The following is a 20,497-nucleotide window of genomic DNA, read 5'->3' as shown; positions in this document are numbered from 1 at the left end:
AAGCACTACCAGCACACAGAGCTTCCACACACAGGAATCCCACTCTGATGTGAGTAGATGCCAAGTGTTTGCTGTTTCCCCATGTCTCTCCCACTGGCTCCATTTGAGTGCCTGCCTTTCAGAAGAGGGCACACCTTGATGAACATGTCCCCCATCTGGACCCAACAGGAGTAAATTCATTCCCAAGAGGAAAATGGCCACCAAGCAGCAAATGTCCCAAGTGTGGGTAGGGTCTGGATGCTCCAGGAAGTGAGAAGCAAAGACCCGGACCCAAACAAAAGTGAAATCTATCACCTCTCAAAAACGGATGCCTGCACATGGCTGCTCAGGGCCAGCGGATCTGTGGCTCAATGACTCATCAGCAGCAGCATCACTGGGGCCCAGGTACTTTCCACCCCTGGTTCTGCCATCAGGCTGCGAGCAGAAACTCCAGACTTGATGAGGAAAAGGAGAGGAAGGCCCCTCCTGTGCTGCTCCTGAGAAGAGGACATATCCCAGAAGCCCTAGGTGTCACTGGCCAGGGCACTTCATCACATGCCCTTTCTGGAAACATAATGACAAGGACAGATGGAATTGCCAAAATGGGTTTCGACTAATCTCACGAGTGGAAAGAAGTTGGGGGTGGGGGTGGGTCAATTCTGGGCTAATGTGGGACTCATCTGGTCAAACCTTCTCCAGCTGGCCAGGAAGGTTGAACCACATCATTGAGTAGTTTCCATGAGTAACCAGCAGGTGGAACAAGGCAATGCTGCTCCAACCTTTAGTGTGAAGTTCTGCTCAGCAGCCCAAGTCAGAAAATACTTCCAGGGTCTCATAAGACCCTGCACCCCTGCTCCCAACCAACCACTTGAGACACCAACTGCAAGTCCAAGCTTTTATCTATGCCTCTTTTATTTTTTAAAAAGATTTTATTTATTTATTTGAGAGAGAGAAAACACAATTGCGGGGAGGTGCAGAGGGAAAGGGAGAAGCAGACTCTCCACTGAGCAGGAACTTGACATAGGGCTCGATCCCAGGATCCTGACATCATGACTTGAGCCATAGACAACTCTCTTAACCCATTGAGCCACTCAGGCACACCTATGCCTCTTTTATAAAAATTAGAGTTTCCCATGACCCCTCCTCAGGTTTGATAACTTGCTAGGCTGGCTCACAGAACTCAGGAAAATGGTTTACTTATAATTAAGGGTTTGTTCTAGGACACAACTCGCAAACAGCCAGATGGAAAGGATGCATGGGGCAAGGTTTTTGGGGTGACACACAGAGCTTCTGTGACCTCTCCAGGCATGTCACCTCCCCAGCATCTCCATGTGTTCACCAGCCAGAAAACTGTCTGAACTCTTCCCCTTAGGGTTTTTAACAGAGACTCCATTGTGCAGGCCCAGCTGATTGCGTCACTGATGACTCATGCAGCCTCCAACCCCTCTCCCCTGAGAGGCCAGGTGGGGTGGGAAGAAGTAGGGGGATAGATGTGGGATTGAAAGTTCCAGCCCTTGACAACCACCCCCCATCCTTGGGGCTTTCCCAAAGTCACCTCACTCCCATACATTCAGGTGTGTTGGAAAGGGACTTGTTATGAACAACAGATGCTCCCTTCATCTTTATCACCCCGGAGCTATTCAGGAGCTGGGGACCAAAAACAAATATCATAAGATGGTCTTAGTGTTCCTATCACTTAGGAAATTACAAGGGTATTAGGCACTCTGGTCAGGAGCCATGGACGAAGACCAAAATATCTATTTCTTCCATCAAAATATCACAGCCCAAACCTCTCTGCCAAATTCCAGACTCAAATCCTACTGCCTACATGACCCGTCCCCTCTGACAATTCAAACCAAATGTTATCACAAACAACTGGGATGTCCTCTCCCAGACTCTTCTGTCTCCACAATGGCACCAGCATGCACTCAGGTACCTCCTCCTCCCCCTCCATGTCCAGGCCATTTAGCTCCTGAACCCACGCCCATGTTTCCTTTCCTACTCCCAGCACACCAGTCCAAGCCATTATCTGGCCTGTACTCCCACCTCTGCCTTCCCTAAGAGCTACTCTTTTTCCAGAAACCAGAGTTACCTCAGCAAAACAAACTGTATCAATGGATGGAAGCATGAACAAAATACGGCGCAGCCACACAACGGAATATTCAGCCGTAACGGAAGTACTGGTCCATGCTATAACACGAAGGGACTTCAAAAACACACTGAGTGAATGAAGCCAGTCACAAAAGGCCCCAGATTGTAGGATTCCATGTGTAGAAATATCCAGAATAGGCAAATCCACAGAGACAGAACGCAGGTCAGTGGGTGCTGTGGGCTGGAGAGGAGTGGGAATGGAGACCAACTCTTTCATGGATACTGGGTTTCCTTTTGAGATAATGGAAAAGTTCTGGAACTGAGCAGTGGTGAACGTTGTACAACATTGTGAATGTACTGAATGCCACTGATTGTATACTTTATAATGGTTAAAGTGGTAAAGTTTATGTTACGTGTATTTTACCACAGTGATTTAAAAATCAAACTATGGGGCAGCCCGGGTGGCTCAGTGGTTTAGCGCCGGCTTCAGCCCAGGGTGTGATCCTGGAGACCGAGATCAAGGCCCACGTCGGGCTCCCTGAATGGAGCCTGCTTCTCTCTCTGCCTGTGTCTTTGCCTCTGTGTGTGTGTGTGTTTCTCTCATGAATAAATAAATAAAATCTTTAAAACAATAAAAATAAATTAAAAAATAAAAATCAAACTATGTCCCTCCCCTGCTTAAAATTCCCATTGCTTCTTGCACTTCACATGAACTCCAGTGCTTCCTGTTGGCCTCTGCCCTCCTCTCTGATCTGGTTCTTGCCCATCTCTGTCCCTCCTACCATATTTGGATAACTCTGGCCTCCTTTTGCTTTCTCACCAAGCCAGGCTCTTTCCCACCTCAGGCCCTTTGCATGTACTGTTCCCACTGCTTAGAAGGCATTCACTTCCTTTCATGACTTGCTCTCAGTTTTCAGCGTTAATTTAAATGTCACAGACAGGCCTTCCCCAACCATCCTACCTCATCTCTCTTCCCACCACTGTAATTGTCTGCCATAACCCCCTGGTTGTCTCTTTCATAATACCATCATTGGGTCCTTGTGTGCCTCCCTATGGAAAGTAAGTTCCATGAGTGGAGGTTGACTCTTGTCTGTCTCATTCACCTCTGTGTTCTCAGTGCCTAGCACAGAGTTGGCACTGAGAAGCTATATGCTTAATTTTTTTTTTTTAAGATTTTTTTATTCATGAGAGACACAGAGAGGCAGAGACATAGGCAGAAGAAGAAGGCTCCCTGCAGGGAGCCTGAGCGGCACTCTATCCCACGACCCCAGGATCACGACCTGAGCCAAAGGCAGATGCTCAACCAGTGAGCCACCAAGGTGCCCTGCTATTTGCTTAATTAATGAAAGATCACCCAGCTCACAAGGGAAGGGCAGAGGCAGGATCACCCAGCTCACAAGGGAAGGGCAGAGGCAGGCAGGTCTCTTTGATGCCAACTCTTTTTATTTTTTATTTTTTTTACAATTTTATTTATTTATTCATGAGATACACAGAGAGAGGCAGAGACACAGGCAGAGGGAGAAGCAGGCTCCCTGCAGGGATCCTGATGCGGGACTCCATCCCAGGACCCCAGGATCATGACCTGAGTGGAAGGTAGATGCTCAACCACTGAGCCCCAGGTGCCCCTTGATGCCAACTCTTATGTTCTTTCTACTCCTCCACATGATTCTGAACTATATTTGAAGCAGGAGCTTGAATCAAGTATCAGAGAATGGGGTCAGAGTTAGCCATGACCTTTTAATGTAGCTCTATTATCACGTAGAGGAACGTGAGCCTCATGTGGTCACTGCTGTAGATGGATTGTGTCTGCTGGCAAACCAGCCTCTGGACCCAGATGGCACATGTAACTCTGGAAATCCAAACAGAGCCGCGACTGAGATCTCATGGACTTCTTTCCTCCTTTCTGTTTCCTCGTATTCTCCTAGAGCCAGACTGGGGCTTTGCCCTAGGAAGGGAAGTAGTTAACTGCAGCAGCTGAAAACACTGGCCTGCAGGAACCAAAACCAGCACTGGGTAAAGCCAGAATGGGCCCATCCCCTGGCCTCTCCCAGGGCACAAGCAGGCCCAGAGTCAGGCGGCCATGCTCTGACCTTCTCCAGAAGGCTCCACAAACATCTCCAAAACGCAGACAGGTCCTGGGATGGTGACTGGCTCGTACTTGAGCAAGCTGCGCTTACCGCTTGGTAAGATATGTGAAGGGGGGTGGGCAGAGACTCGCTTGTGCAAGAGAACGGTGCTGGTATTGCTCAAACCAGACAAGTCCTTCCTCTACAGCAGGAGTTCCTAATCCTTTCTTCACAACATGGGTCCTCTTCTCTGGGGCAATGTCTTTAAGTGCATAAAGAGAATGCCTTGCATTACACAAGGCCCATTATCTTGAAATGCAGTTATTGAATTATTTTTTAAATTGTGGATAAATATAGGAAGTTCTTTGTTGACATATTAAAACTATAAGAACTGGGGCGCCTGGGTAGCTCAGTGGTTGAGTGTCTGCCTTTGCCTCAGGTGGTGATCCCAGGGTCCTGGGATCTAGTCTGACATCAGGCTCCCCTCAGGGAGCATGCTTCTCCCTCTGCCTATGTCTCTGCCTCTCTGTATCACTCATGAATGAATAAATAAATACAATCTTAAAAAAAAAAAAAAACTATGAGAACTAACAGCTGGGTTAGTAATTTTGAAGCAGTGGTGAGTATAAGTTATATTTTGATATATCTGCTATAACTATCTTGTGATTTGAAGATATCTGTGATCTCGATTGATGACCAAGCCTTGGGTACTGCTAATGCAGGTGTGGGCTGTTACCTGCATTCATCATGGAAGGAAATGCTCAATTTCAGGTAATGAAAATAGAGGAATTTTACCCATCCTAAATGATCAGCCTCTTAGACTTTCTGGACCACAGAAGAATGTCCCCGAGCATTGCCTCCCCAACTCAAATGGGAGCTGAGGACAGAGCTGCTCTTATATTGAGTGTCTGGGAAGGGCTGCCTACCACATGGTGGGCATCCAGCACTACTCTGTTGAGTCTCTTGGATCTTCTAAGGAGATAATCACATAGATTGCAGACAAGAGATTTTCTCTTTTCAATCTTTGTCCTCACTTCCTTTCTGGTCTCACTGCATTAGCTGGGGTCTTCCATACAATGTTGAACAGAAGCCATGACGGTGGGCATCCTTATCTTGTTATGCTCAATATTCACTTAACAATTTATGCAGTAGAACTGTAAAGCACCTACTATGTGCCAGACTCTGAGCCAAGGATAAAGATGGGACAAAATTAAGCTCTTTTCCTGTCCAACTGAGAAGACTGAGCACTAGAAGCATTCTGTGGACAGAAATATTGAAAACATCACTAAAGTCTCCCTACTTGTTATGCTGCTCTCAGGATCCTGATTCCTAAGAAGTATAGAAATAGGAACACCTGGGTGGCTCAGTGGTTGAGTGTCTGCCTTTGGTTCACGGCATGATCTTGGAGTTCCAGGATTGAGTCCCACATTGGGCTCCCTGCAAGGAGACTGCCTCTCCCTCTGCCTGTGTCTCTGCCTCTCTCTGTGTGTGTATCTCTCATGAATAAAAAATTTAAAAAAAAATCTTAAAAAAAAAAAGTATGGAAATAGGTCCCTGCTGGTGGGGGTCCCAGTCTCCAGGGCATGGGTAAGTGGGCACTGGCAGTGGCAGCCTTCCCCAGGACCATGGCAGTGCAGGACAAGGAGGCAGCACATGGGAAGGATGATGAGAGGTGCCTCCAGAAGGTGTCAACCCCCTCTCAAATAAATAAATATTTTTTTTTAAAAATGGACCAGATTGTGGTTCAGGGACTGAAATAGGAATGTTGCAATAACAAAATGTGACTGAGAAGTCAGACCAGACTGAGATCTTTTTTTTTTTTCTTTTTAAAGAGAGAATGTAGGGGATTGTGGGGGGAGAGACCATGGGCAAAGGGAGTAGGAGAGAGAGAATACTCAAGCAGACTCCCTGGAACATGGAGCCTGTCTGGCTGGATCCCAGGACCCTGAGATCATGACCTGAGCTAAAATCAAGAGTCCAATGCATAACCAACTGAGCCATTCAGGTGCCCCCAGACTGAGATGTTTTTAAGAAAGCCTACTACCCTACAGGAGTGGGGGAGGGGCAGGATGGGGAAAAGTAGACTCAGCAGAAGCCAGTAGAAGCAATACCACTGTGATAGGCAGACTACAGGCCCCTCAGAGATGTCCCCATCCGACCCCCCAGGACCTGTGAATATGCTATGATACCTGGGGAAAGGGACTTTGTAGGTGTGGTTAAGAATGTCGAGAGGGGAAGAGGAGACTGGATTATCCGGGTGGGCCCAGCGTTATCACAAGGGATTCCAGGAGGGAGGGAGAAGAGTCAGACCTAGAGGGGAGGAGAGCTGATGAAAGCAGAGGTCAGAGTGAAGCCACCAGCAGTTGAGGAATGCAGCTCAAAGAGACAAGGAACCGATTCCCCCCCTAGAGCCTCCAGAAGGAATACGGCCCCGGCCAACACCTTGACTTTAGCCTTATTAAGGCCACTTGGACTCTTGACCTCCAGAGCTGTAAGATAACAAATTTGTGTTGTTTTTTAAGCCCCTGAGATCGTGATAACATGTTCCAGTAGGAACTGGAAACTAATACCGCCCAAGGACAGAGACTCCCCCCACCCCCAATTACGCCAGGAGTGGGCAGGTGTGTAGGAGGGAGCCTCCATCCTGAGGTTCGGGAAGAACTTTTTAGGAAGACAGAGACTGACATCAGAAACTGCTTCCAGGGCGGTGCCCGAGACCAGTGTGAGCAGGGTGCTGGGGAAGCCCTGGGAGGACAGGGACCCCCGGACGCCGGGCCTGGAAGGCGGGGGGAGTAAGCCCGAGCGAGGGGCTCGGCCTCCAGGCGGGAAGGCCCCTTCGTCCAGCGCCGAGGCCTCCTCTGCACCCCGCCCCGCCCCGCCCCGCCGGCCAGCGCCGGCCTTAGAGCCTCGGGCCCACGCTCCGCCCCTCCGCCGGCGACGGACGGCTCCAAGCCGAGCCACGGGGCTCGCTCCGCGGGACAGGAGCGTCGCCAGAAGCCAGCTCAGCTCCGGGGCTGGGTCGGGCCCTCGGTCCCGCGGGGGGAAGGAAGCGCTCCCCTCCTCCCCCGCTTCCCGCAGGCCAGCCCGGACGGATTCTCGTGATTCGCGGGGGCTCCCCCCGGCGGGGCCTCGGTCCCTCTGCGGGCGGGGGAGGGCCCGAGGGGAGGCGACTGGCGAGCGCCCGGGGCCCCAGGGGCTGGCAGGAGGCGCGGGCCGCGGCGCGAGCGGGTGAGAGGGCGGGGAGGGGGGCGGGGGCGGGGGGGCGGGGGCGGGCGCCGGCTCGCAGTCCCGCGGTGGCCGCCGGCCGGAGGGCGCAGGGTGAGTGCTCCCGCGCGGCGCGCAGCCCCCGCTCCAAGCCCTCGCAGCCAGAGCCCTCCGGGCAGCGGACCCGGCCCCGACTCGGGGACCCCGCCCCCGGTTGCCCTCTGCTGCAGCGTGGAACAGCGCCTTCCAGCGCGGGCGGACCGGGATTCCCCTAGGGACTCCCTACCTGGTCCAGAGTCGGGTGGAGGGCAGGGCCGCAGACACACAGCTGCCCCGGGACCTGGGGGAGGCCCCTCTTGGCCCCAGTTACCAACCCTTGAAAACGGGAGCACGGACAGGAACTACCCTTTTGTATGGCGTGCTCAACTGGGAGACAGGTGCCTGCCTTCATCACCTGCTGAGCGCAGCAACAGGTAAGGTGAGTACCATCATTGTCTCCCTCTTGCAGGTGAAGAAACCGAAACTCGGGCCAAGCTACTTGCCTTGGGTCCCCCGCCAAAGGAGGCAGAGACAGAACTTACACCCAGGTCTGTGTGAACCTCTAAATCCTTTTATGCATCATCTCTGCCTCCCTAGAGAGACTGCAGGGAGAGAAGTGAGGATAAAGGTAGTACTGGGTATTCCAGGAGGAGGCTGAGCTGAGCAAACCTCCAGGGCAGCAAGTCCTTCACCTGGAAATACTTTTATGGTTTTTTTGAAGATTTTATTTATTTATTTGACAGAGAGAGAGAGCGAGCACAAGCAGGGGATGCAGCAGGCAGAGGGAGAGGGAGAAGCTGTGGAGCTGCATACAGCTCCATCCTAGGACTCTGGGAAGGCAGAGGCTTAACAGACTGAGCCACCCAGGCCCCCTGGAAATACTTTTAAACACCTCTTGGGGCAAGATGTGCTGAGGAATGAGAATGGTGGGTTGCGAGTTAAACTCCAGGACACAGAGGTGCAGCCCCCCTCCCCAGGAACTTACAGACCTCTACGTAGGACCTCTGCTGGGTGCCGGGGCTCTTGGAGGCTTTGCCTTGGGACTTCACCTCTCCATACCTCGGTTTCCTTGACTGTCTCATGGGGTTAAGCATGCTACTTACCCACAGGATTGCTGAGATTAAGTGAGATGCTTGGTATAAAGTCTTAGCCCAGCAACTAGCCCGAGGTTACTATGGAGCTGTTCCCCTCTGAAAACACTCTGGTTCCAGACACTTAACCTCAGGTCAGGCAGGGCTATCTGAGATCTGCAGTATTTCCGGACAGCTTCACCAGCAGCTGGACGCTTCTTGAGTAAGACCAAGGCTCGTGGCGGCAACTTCTCACACTCCTGAGTCCCTGGTGGAAAGACTAGCAGGAGCAGCATTTTGAAAATGGTTGGGTTGAGGCTTGCATAATTCCAGAACTACTCTGCAGTCCCTAAGCCCTTCCGGATCCCTGGTTTAGCAAGGAGGAGGAAGCCCAGAGTCTTATTGCCCCCAAATCCGCTCCTCATCTCATCCCCCACATCTAAGCCAGCAGCAGGTTCTACTCCTCAGCATATCCTGAATCTGGTCATTTCTCTGCATCCTCATCATCTTTTGCCTCCACTTGGCCTCCCTGCACCCACCGTTGACCCCCCACCCCCCCAGGTCTTCAGCATTGTCTGCCAAGCCCTCTGTGAGATCAGACGCTTGTGTCTTGCTACCATCCTCCCACTACAGCCACCCTGACCTCCTGTTTCTTCCTTGAACTTGCTAAGGGCCTTTTTTTTTTTTCCCCACCTTCTTAGGGCCTGTGCACGTGGTCTTCCTTCTGTAGGAAATGCTCTCCCCGGTCATCTTCTTGTGACTTACCTCTTTGCAATTCAGGGACCGCTCTACAAGTTGCCAGATCAAGTCTTCCCTGACCATGACCCTGGCAGGAGCCACACTCGCCTGCTCTCTTACTGCGTTCTTGTTTCTCTTTCTTCCCATGCTTAGCCATGAGTGATGCCAATTTGCTTATGTGTTTCCCTGGTTCCTTGTTTGTTCACTTGTTTGTCACCAGGGCCCTGACTTTTTTCTTTTTCACTTCAACCATCAGGGTTCAACTTGTCATTGCTTAACAGCATTCTTTCTGTTTCTACACAGACCTCAGAATTGTCATTCCTTCTAACAGCCCCTTGCCTTCCTCAGCTTTTCTCTAAAGCAGGGCTTGTGGGGTCTTTCCAGGTTCTAGCCATCATATCCAAATTAGCTTGTCCACAATGCACGTGGTTTGGGTTTTTTGTTTTGTTTTTTTGCTACCAAATGATTTTGTTTGAGATAGTGTTTTCCAAACTGATGTATTCAAGTCAAGAGTATGATTATTTTGAAGGCACTTGCCATTTATCACCAGAAGGTCACTGAGGAAAAACCAGGCCTGGCAATATAGTGCAAGTTTTCCTGCAGCCCCACAAGCACTGAGTTTTATTGCTTTTGTTTTCTCTAGTTTAATGGGAAGGTCATGTATGTATGTTTAACTTTTCTGTTGCTTGAATTAGTGAAGCTAGGTGTTTTTCTATATATGTGCCAATTCTATTTCCTGTCTTGTGAAGGAAGGAAATCTCCAAGGCACCTTAATTACTCCCTTCGCCTTTGCTTATACTAAATGTTCCGCTTGAGCCTGTCTCATGAGAGCAGGGCAAGGGCCCCCGGGGGCTAGAACAGGAACACACTGAGGCCGAATTCAGCTGGTTGCAGAAGCTGTTCTGCAAATCAACCAGCAAGAAACTCTTGAGAGTCCCTTGTGCCCGCAGCATGATACTAAGGAGAGAAAGAACTTAGTTTTCCTTAGTCTTTGTGAATAATTTTTTCTTAAATTATAAAAGCACATGGGATGCCTGGTTCTTCATTGGAACATTGGGGAAGCAAAAGATTGGGAAATAATCTAAATTCTGATCACTTGTGGGACTACACACATTCCTACAGGGAAATCTTACGGAGTCGTCCCAAGGAGTGTACCTGATCTAGCACACACCGATCTAGAACAATCAAACATACTGTATTCATCTCCTATGGCTGCTATAACAAATGACCACAAATTTTGGATGGCTTAAAACAACATGAATTTTTTACTTTAAAGTGCTGGTGATCAGATGTCCAAAAGCAAGGTGTTGGCAGGGCTGCCTTCCCTTTGGAGGCTCTAGGGGAGAACCTGTTTCCTTTCCAACTTTTAGAAGCTGTTCACATTCCTTGGATTGTAATCCTTTCCCTCCTCTTCAAAGCCAGTAGAATAACACCTTCAAATCTCTGACTCCCAACTTTGCTTCTGTACTCACATATCCTTCTGTATCTGATTCTCCGGCTGTACTTATAAAGACCTTTACAATTACATTGGGCCCACCCAGCTAATCCCCACCTTGGGAGCCTTGATAGAATCACATCTGCAAAGTCCCTTTTGCCATATAAACTGACATACCAATAGGTTCTGGGGGTTAGGATAGGTGTGCCTTTGGGGGTCATTATCGAGCCTGCCACACCCCAAAGGGAAGTAAGCAAGGTTCAGAGCAGTGTGTGTAGGCTCACATTTGTTTAGGTTCAAAAAGAGAAAAAGAATAAATATGGATCCACTTGTAAAGACAGAATACCTATGAAGGCCACATAGGAAACTGATTAAGAGTGGCTGCTTCTGGGAAGAATGGGTAGAAAGGAGGCTAACTGGTCATAGTGTATCTTTTTTGATTTATTTCAGCTTTTTAGTACATGCATGTATCACCTACATTAAAAATAAATTTTAAGGGGCATCTGGGTGGCTCAGTTGGTTAAGCATCTGCCTTTGGCTCAGGTCATGATCTCAGCAGGGAGTCTGTTTCTTCCTCCCCGTCTGCCCCCTCCCAACTCATATGAGCTCTCTCTGCTTTCTCTCTCAAATAAATAAATAAATAAATTTCTAAAAAAATTTTTTAAGAAGTAACACATACTCATTGTAAAAGTTTAGACCTTTCAGAATTGAAGGAAAATACCTACAAAAATCAGTCCAAATCACTCTTTTTGTCCAGCAATAATCACTGTAAAAGAGTTTTTCTATATCTTACAGACTTATTTTTTAAAAGGCATTTGTAATTTTTCATGTAGATGGGGTCATACTGTATTTGTTATACTGTAATGTGAATTTTTTTGTTTTGCTATATTGTTTACCTCTTTCCTCTTCCCCATGTGAAGAAGCTTTAACAACACTAGGGTTTCTCACTCTTCAGATATACCTTAACTGACTTAACCAGACCCTCAGTGGTGGACATCTAGATATTTTGCTACTTTCCAGAGCATTCTCAACACTGTAATGTACGTGTGTATATCTTTTTTTTTTTTTAAGTTTAAACTAGAGTGAAATTCACATAACATTTTACAATTCAGTGAACATTTAGTGAACAATTCAATGACATTTAGCACATTCCCAATGTCACACAACCACCACCTCTATCTATCTAGTTTCAGGACATTTTCATCAAACCAAAAGGAAGCCCTGCACCCATAGAGCAGGCACTCCCACCCTCCCCACCCCATCCCTGGCAACCACCAGTCTGCTTTCTATCTCTGTGGATTGGCATATCCTGAGTATTACTTAACAGTGGAATCATGTAATATGTGAAGCTTTGTGTCTGGCCTCTTTGATTTAGTATAATGTTCTAAGGGTTCATGTATGTTGTAGCATGGATCAATACTTCATTTCTTTTTATGGTTGCATAACATTCCGTTGTATGGATATACATCTTTTATTATATCCATTCATCCTCTAATGGATATTTGGGTTATTTCCACCTTTTAGCTATGAGTATGTACTTATATGTATTTGAGTGCCTGTTTGCAATTCTTTTGGATATATACGAAGGATGTGCACCCTTCCACATAGGCTTTGAACTTTATGCTATTTTTAGACACTGTTAACAGCAAGTTAAAAATAATTTGTAACAAAGTGTTGCAGAGCACATACTAAGATAAATGATTGCAGGATGTCAGATCTAAAAAAAATGTTTTCTTATTTTCCAGATCCAGAGAAGACAGGAAAATGGCCACCTGGGATGAAAAGGTAAATTAATTTTGGTGGACAAGCCATGTTAAAGGACCTCCCCAGGCCTGAAGACAAATCTGTTGGGTGTCTCAAACAGGATAAAGGGAAAACACCTGTTTGGGATGTTCCTGCCATACCAAAGTGTCTATAAAACAAAAGTGAAAACTATAGCAGGAATTCATAAACCTCAAGATAGTCTAAAAATCTGAATCAGAGCCTTCAAATCTCTCCTCTGCATTTTAATAACCGTGTGTCATTAGGCCAGGACCCTCACTTCTCTGCGACCTCTGTTTCCTTATCTGGGGAACGGAGAGAAAATTATCCTTGTTCCTGAAGGCTTCTCGGGAAGAGGTGAGGAGACAGTGGTCTCAAAATGCTAGGCTGATATTGAGCCCATAAGTGCTTTTTCCCTACTGCCCATTTTACAGATAAAGACACTTGAGCACAGAGAGGTAAAGCCACTTGCTCAGGATCACACAGGTAGGAAGTGGCAGAAATAGGATTTCACCGTGGTCTGACTCCAGAGCAAATGCTTTGCCTCCTGTATCATGTGACCATCCCAAACCAAACTATTAAACCCTGTCCTTGATATCTGGGGTGCAGGTATGTTGGGTTTAGGGGGACATCAGTTGTGAAAAGTGAGGATGAGGTAGAAAGGAAGTGTTCGCTTTCGTTTCAGCTGTCCTAGGAGGGTGCAGGCGTCGAGCCACGTAGAGCTGTCAGGATGGTGCTGGAAGCTCCAGGTAGAAGCAGGGTAATCAGAGCAGGATCCAAGAAGCAGGGTCATGGGATGATAATGATGACTCCTTTAATTCCAAGCGTCATTTGGATTTTAGAGCTGTTTACAGTGTGGCAGGGGGAAATGGCCCAGGGTAGATGCTACCAATTCTGATTTTAGAAATGTTGAAATCTGGGGAAAATGTTCATCTTTAAATTAATGAAATACAGTGGCAGAAGTAGTAGCAATAATAACCTGAACAACGTCTATCGAACACTCCGTGCCAGGCATTTGCTAAGGGCTTTCTATGTCTTTGTTTTTTTAATCCTTACAACAGCCCTATGCATTAAAGCATTATTATTTCTTTCTCCCATCTTACAGATAGGGAAATTGATGCACAGCAAAGTTTAGCAATTTGCCCAAGGTCACACAGCCAGCAAGAGGTTCAAACCCATACTGCCTGGCTTCCAGGCCCTAATACTGACTAGTGATTGCGCCCTTTTTCAAACACGGTCAATCCCAAAGATAGACGAGGTCTCCAGAGGGAAGAGAGCAGGGAGTGAGATCACAGGGGCAATCCTCCCCAGCAATCCTCTAGGGCAGATTCTTTCCCCCCGTCATTAATTCATCTAACAAATGTTTATGGACACCAGCTGTGTCCTGGCACCCACCATAGCTATCAGGCTGTAGCAGCAGCAAAGCAGCAGACTGGTCCCTGCTTGTCTATGGATTCCTCTCTAGCGGAGAGACAGACCCCTATCAAATCACAAAACTGAGTGTGTAAAGGTGCACATGGGCAGAGCTGTAAAGGAGAGGCTGTGGTTGATGTGGGCCCCTCGCTGGGGCCACTGAGGTCTTCAGACCTTCTGACCAGATCAGAGCCTCTCTGACCTGACTCCTGGAGGGCCGGACGAGGTCACCAGGTACAGGAGGAAGACCAAGAGGGTGTCTCGGCAGAGGAAGCAGCCTACGCAGAGCCCAGAAGGCAGATGGAAGGGAGGCTTCGAGGAGGCCAGGGTGGTGCAGTGTGGTGGGGGGCCAGGAGGTGCTAAGTCTGGAGAGGCAGGGCCAAGCAGAGTGCAGGGGACACCGAAGGTTCTGGTGCTGGTGCTAAGAACAGTGGGTAGGCAGGGCAGCGACCAGTCAGGCCTGAACTTGGGAAAGTTTGTCTGGTGTCCTGGGGGGAAGGGAGGAAAGGCCAGCAAGGTGGGAGCCCTCCTATAGGAGAGCGGGGGCGTGCATGGTGCTGGAGAGAAACAAGCGGGTCGGGAGGGATTTGTGAGTGAAGTGCCCATAATCTGGGGGCCAGAGTGGCAGTGGGAGGTGCACAGAATGTGGGACCGATGTTCAGAGGAAGAAGTCCCCTTTCCTTTGGAGGGTCATGAAAGGTTCTGCAGAAGAGGGAACCTTTGGATTTGAACTTATGGGGTCCAAGGAAAGGGCGTTTCCAGTGGCAGAAAGAGCATGGACAAAGGCCTGGATGCGGCTCATGTAGAGTTCCCCAGAGCAGAGGACATTTGTGGGGGGAGGGCGATGGTGGAGGTCCTCCAATGGCCAGCTGAGGAGCCTGCACTTTCATCACAGAGAACCCTAGTTCTAGAGCGGATTTCCTGCCCACCTGGGAGATGGTAGCATACTGCCTGCTGCCCTGTGACTCCAGGCCGTGAGCTCCAGTGAGAGCAGCTCAAGGCTGGACAGCCTGGATTCAAATCCTATCTCTGCCCCTTGTGGGGCAGAGCGTTTGTGTGTGTGTGTGACCTCAAACCAATTTCTGAACCTCTCTGAGCCTCCATGTCCATGACCATGAGTGGCGTCAACAGTCCTCACCATGTAGTTGTGACCCTTCCTGGGAAGGTACTGGATGCACAGTGACTGCCTCCTGAGAGTGAGGAATTCCAGGAGTTCCAGTGATTGTCATTAATCAAAGGCAAATGGAACCAATTCCTACTTTCCTTCATTTGTAGTTCCCTATTAAATCAGGCAAACCCAAACAAGCGGAAATGCTCGATGCTGGTTATTCCGTGAAACCAGCTCATACCTAGTGAGGGGCTGGATCAACCCATACCACCGTTCTGGACAAAATACAATAGTCTGTGTCAAGAATCGTGAAAACGTTCATAATCAAACCTGGTCCTCTCACTTAAAAGGAAATAACCCATAAAAAGAAAACGAATGGATAGCATCGGACTTCGTAGCACATAAGGGGCCACTGATAATAGATGTCCATTATATTGTCCTATGAAGAAAATAATGCTGCCATTTACTATGACATAATGTGACATAACACTGAAACTGGTCAATTGTGAGACATTCAGATTTCAGGAATGTTAAAATATGAGAAAATGTAGTCTTCGAATCGGTGATAAAGGTGCTAGAAATGAGGAGCAGTTGGTAAATGCAATAGTGAGAGCGTTAACTTCTTGGTGAAATTTCTTGGCCATTAAAAAGGCATAAATTTGATGTGCATAACTAGGAGAAAAATAAGATACAAAATTGTCTGCAGCCTCTGATTATAATTAGACACCTTAGGCAGAAGATAAGGCTTGCAGGTGGGGATTAACATGAATTTATGTCTTTTTTGCTCATGTTTTCACAATGCTGAAGGAACTAGATCTGGGGTGAAGGTCTGCCGGTGGGTGAATGACAGCAGGTAAAGCTGGGGATGGGGACTGTGCAGGGGGCTCTGAATGAAGCCAGGGAACTGGTGGGCTGGGTGGGGGGAAGGGGGATGGCTTAGAACCGCAGAAGCACAGAGTAGGACTGCAGAACCAAGGACCCACTGGGGGTGAAGGGTGAGGACAATTGCTGGGGGGATGGGAGGGGGAAGGACTCCCAGGAGGAGGGGCACAGGAGCCTTTTTGTCATGACACAGAGGCCAGGACAAGGGGATGGCAGCAGCAGCACTGTCACCAGCCAGGGAATATTGGGCCAGGACCACTTGTAGCAATTGAGCCTCTATTGATGCAAAGAGCAAGTTCCTTTTAGTAATTTATGCCTGTGGAGTGAATTTGTGTTTTAAAAAAATTGTTTTAATAGAATTGCTTTTAGGAGCTTTTTAATTGTCCGGCTGCCCTGGTGTTTAAGGGGAAAATGATGGTGTTGTAAGGAGAAACTGGCAGGGTTTTTTCAGACCCATCTTACTGGTAGCCAGCTCTGAGGAGGGGGGCTGTGGGCAGCCCCTTCCCACCTCCCTGCACCTCAGATTTTCTCTTCTGTGAAATGGGAATGGTGATACTCCCTCTAGAGTTGTGGGGATCAAAGAAGCTCCTGCATGGATACCGTTCACTGAGCCAGGGCCCGGCTGCAGGAAAGAGCTTGTAGACCTGGTGATGAGGATGAGCTGGGTTCTTAGCCATCAGCTGACCTCATTCTCCTCTCAGATGATTGCATGACACCAGCCACATCTGGGGAACTGGGAGCCAATGTGCTGAGAAATTGCTGTAGCCCTTTGCTCCTTTCTTGTGAAGCATCTGGAGCTTTCAGTTTTATTTACAGTGCTGGTACTCAACTTTGGCTGCACGTGGGAGATCCCAACATGCAGGCCAACCCCAGACCACTGAATTGGTCCCCTCCCATGCCCCCAGCGATCGTCCTCACCCTTCACCCCCAGTGCGTCCTTGGTTCTGCAGTCCTGCTCTGTGCTTCTGCGGTTCTAAGCCATCCTCCTTCCCCCCACCCAGCCCGCCAGTACCCTGGCTTCATTCATAGCCGCCTGCACAGTCCCCATCCCCAGCTTTACCGGCTGTCATCACAACCTTGGGGCTTGGGACCCAGGCACTGGGTTTTTTAAAAAGGTGGTTTCAAAGCGCAGGGAGGGCTGAGAGCCACTGGTTAGACTATGGCTGGGTAAGGCCTCTCTCCATGAGCTGCATCACAGTGAGGCAGGGTAGAGGGGTGTCCTGAATTCTGTTTGTCCCATCTTTTCCACAGCCAAAGCTTTTTAAGACGTTGGGGCCACAAGTTGCCTGGATGACTCAGTCACACTAGTGATAGGTCTTCATTTCTGGCCAAATAACTGTTGTTTTTTTTTTTCTTGTTATATTTTTGTTTTCTTTATGCTTTCATAATGAAATAACATGACTGTGCTTCCCAGTTAACATGGCTGATGTCACATGCTTTGAACCAGGACTGTCTCCTCTCTGGCAGTCATTCCTCTACCCCAGGCAAATCGACCAGCCACAGCCTCCCCATGCCTGTGTCTTTCAAACTCAATCCATTGGTGACTCCTGCAATCCATTAATGGGGTGCTGTCAGTCGTTTAAGCAATGAAATGGAATAAAATGGAAAACATGAGTGCTCACACTTACAAACTTTAGTCTTGGTTGTAGAACACACATATGTCGGCATGTATTACAAGGCAGGATTAAGATGGTTTTTTTTCTCATTGAGTAACACAGGGCTGAGCTCCCTGCCAGCCCTGAGCTCTTCCCAGCTGTGAGCCAGGTCCAGGGTGGTGTTCAAAGAGCAAGAGGAGGGGGTTCTGGGCCGGGCTGCCTGCCTCAGGATCGGAGCTCTGATTCTCATTGGCTGTGTGCCCTGGGGCAAGTTGTTCCACCTCTCTGTTCCCAATTTCCTGGCCTGTAAATGGAGATGCTTCAGTCTCCACCTCCTGAGGCTGTTGCAGTGTGTTCACAGAAGGCTTCGTACAGAGCTCAGAAATGGCAGGTGCTGGGAGTGGGGGGTTAGTTAACACTCACTACAGCTCCTGCTCTGGATGTTCTTTTCCACCTCATCTCCACCCAGCCTCACCATCAGTCTGCCAGGTTGGCAGACTGGGACAGGAGAAAAATGCTGCAGCATTTCTGGGGGTACCTGAGCCACTGGTTGGACTCCTCAGCCCATAAGCAGCAGCCCCCATAGTCTGATCAGCCACCAGTGGTGGTGGTTTGCGTCAACCTCAGACTTCCTCCCCACCCTAGAGAAGGAAAAGCTGCCACGCTTATTTAAAGACTTCCCTGATTTTAAAAATAGGCATTCCTCAGAACACAAATCCCCAGGGGCTGGGGGCGTGGCACTGGTGTAGGTGACCTGCTGCTGGAAGTCTTCCCACCTCCCAACAGAGGAGACCTTAGCTCTGCCTGGGGGATTCATTTTGCCATCAAGGTAGGTTCAGCAGGAAACTGCAGTCTGCCAGGCATGAAGGGCCCTGATGGTGGGTGACAGTCTCAAACACCGGACCCTCCCAGTTCCTCTGGTAGCGAGTGGTGACAGCGTGAGGTAGGTGTCTACCAGGAAGCCTCTGAGAGACACGGTGCCTGAGGCTTCTGCTGGGGGCTGGTCACAGAGGTACCTTCTGTCCAGCACTTGCAAGATTCCAGAGTCCCCGAAGGAAAGCAAGTGTTCAACATAAACCCCATGGTGTACCCAGTCTAGGCCTAGTGAGCTGGTCGTATCAGTGAATGGTGGAACCCTCCAGATGCTAGCCAGGGCCAAGCAGGCCTTTCAAAGGACAGCAGCCTCCAGCCTGTCCTGCACAGGCAGCAACAGGATTAAGGTTTGAGAAGTGCTCTCTGGCTGCTGATGGAGTGCCAGAGGGTAGCGAGGAGCTGCCCCATCTTCCACGTGAGAAGTGTGAGAAGTATCGGGGAGTCCAGGGGGTGGCCGAGGAAGGGAGGAGAAGGCTTAGTGATGTGTAGGCTATGGGGGAGAGAGAGAAGATGGGGGCGGTGGGCGGGCGTTGGGGACAGCTTCTCTGAGTATGTCTCAAGTACCCTGGACTGGAGGATAAGAGACCCAGGCACGCGTACAGGACTGTCCCCTGACTGGAGACATTTGCTTGGTTGTAGGGCCTCAGTTTCCCCATCTGCTAGAGGAGGGAAGATGGCACCTCAGAACCTTGATTCTACCTCTCATAATATCATCTTCTTGTTGCTTTAAAAAAACAGCTTTCCTGCCATACTATCCCTCTCTGGCAGAGCATTTTAGAAAGAACAAAGCTGGTAGACTTGAGTTCATATGCTGGCTTTACCACTTATGTTTCTTTGTTTCTTACGGTATTTGTTCCATTGTTTCTGTCTTCTTATCCAGGGATTCCAGTAATATATATATTGGTTCATTCCCCTTCCTGCCCAACCCCCCAAATACTTCATTCAGCACTCAATTCTCTGTAGGTGGGATCTCCCTCCAAAAATGGATCTTTCTTATGGTTAAATCTAATAGAATAAAATTTGGAAGTTTCTCTTCACTCTCCAACTCCCTTCCCAGAGGGAAGGTTTGGGATTGGTTTGGTTTATTTGGTTTGGGTCATTGATTTGGTCTGGTGAAGTTGGTGTTTTTTTGTTTTTGGTTTTTTTTTTTAGATTTTATTTATTTATTGTGGAGAGAGGGCAGGGGGAGGAGCAGAGGGAGAGAGAGAGAATCTCCAGCAGATTCTGTGCCAAGTGCAGAGCCCAACATGGCACTTGATCCCAGGACCCTGAGATTATGACCTGGGCCTAAACCAGTAGTCGGATGCTTAACAGACTGAGCCACCTGGATGCCCTGATTTTGTCTGTTTTTAACGAAGATGGCATTGTATGATATCTGGCCCGTGGCTGGTTTTCACGTAGAGTTCATGTGATCAAGGACACCTTCCTGTGTCAGCATCTGTGGCTACACGGGCTGACTGCCTTCTGAACAGCTGCCTGGTATTCTCCAGTGTGGATCTGCCACGATGTATTGAATGATGGACTCATTTCCAGGTTTAGGCTGTTGTAGCAACACCATAGGGAGCATGCATGTGCTTATGTGAGTCCCTTGTCAGGTCCAATGATAGGGACATTTTATTTTATTTTATTTTATTTTATTTTATTTTATTTTATTTTATTTTATTTATTTTTTTTGATAGGGACATTTTAAATTTTGATAGAAACTGGCCAAGGCTGATCCCTTCCTTCACTCCCACCCATACCTGGCACGTTGGAGAAACTCAAACATTGTTTCGAAAGATGAAAGAAACTGTCCCTTTGCCCTCCTAAAAAGAACATACCCATTCGTGTGCCCCCTTCCCTAGCTAGCCTCTGTCATCCTGCCACACCATGTAACTTGGGGCAATTGGTCTCTCCTCCCTGCACCTCAGTGTCCTCTTCTGTGGAGTGGAGAGTCTGCCCTGCCTACCTCTCAGGGTTGTTATGAGCATCAAGCGAGAGCAGAAGGGGTGGAGGTGGCCTGTAAGCTGTGAGCAAAGGGAGGCACTTGCTGCCAGAATTGGAAACAGGCGGCTTTGTGACCTCTGAAGGACCCAGTTCTCTCCTCGGGGTCCAGGATGGATGTGTGGTCCACAAAGATAAAGGGAGGGAACACACCCTCCATGGCCACCCGTCATAGGCTGACTTGGGTACATACTTTCTGCATTAGCTTCCTGGAGCTGCTGTAATAACCACAAACCGGGTGGCTTAAAACAACAGAAATG

The 20,497-nt window shown here is 48.7% G+C and overlaps 1 protein-coding gene across 7 annotated transcripts in view; it reads left to right on the top strand.

The window, feature by feature from the left end:
- Nucleotides 1-7,062: 7,062 nt before the first annotated feature.
- Nucleotides 7,063-20,497, top strand: part of HVCN1 (hydrogen voltage gated channel 1) — a 35,758-nt gene continuing 22,323 nt past the window's right edge. The window contains exons 1-4 of one of the 7 annotated variants that reach the window (XM_077875601.1): nucleotides 7,063-7,364; nucleotides 7,849-7,927; nucleotides 11,578-11,662; nucleotides 12,368-12,407. In XM_077875601.1, the coding sequence (XP_077731727.1) occupies nucleotides 12,387-12,407 (21 nt within the window). In that variant the 5' untranslated portion in view covers nucleotides 7,063-7,364; nucleotides 7,849-7,927; nucleotides 11,578-11,662; nucleotides 12,368-12,386. The other 6 variants (XM_077875598.1, XM_077875599.1, XM_077875600.1 and 3 more) reach the window with 6 other exon arrangements.

The sequence above is a fragment of the Canis aureus genome, chromosome 27, assembly GCF_053574225.1.
Source record: "Canis aureus isolate CA01 chromosome 27, VMU_Caureus_v.1.0, whole genome shotgun sequence".
NCBI lineage: Eukaryota > Metazoa > Chordata > Mammalia > Carnivora > Canidae > Canis > Canis aureus.
The sequence above is the reverse complement of the archived record's forward strand: the minus strand, read 5'-3'. Positions and strand labels throughout refer to the sequence as shown.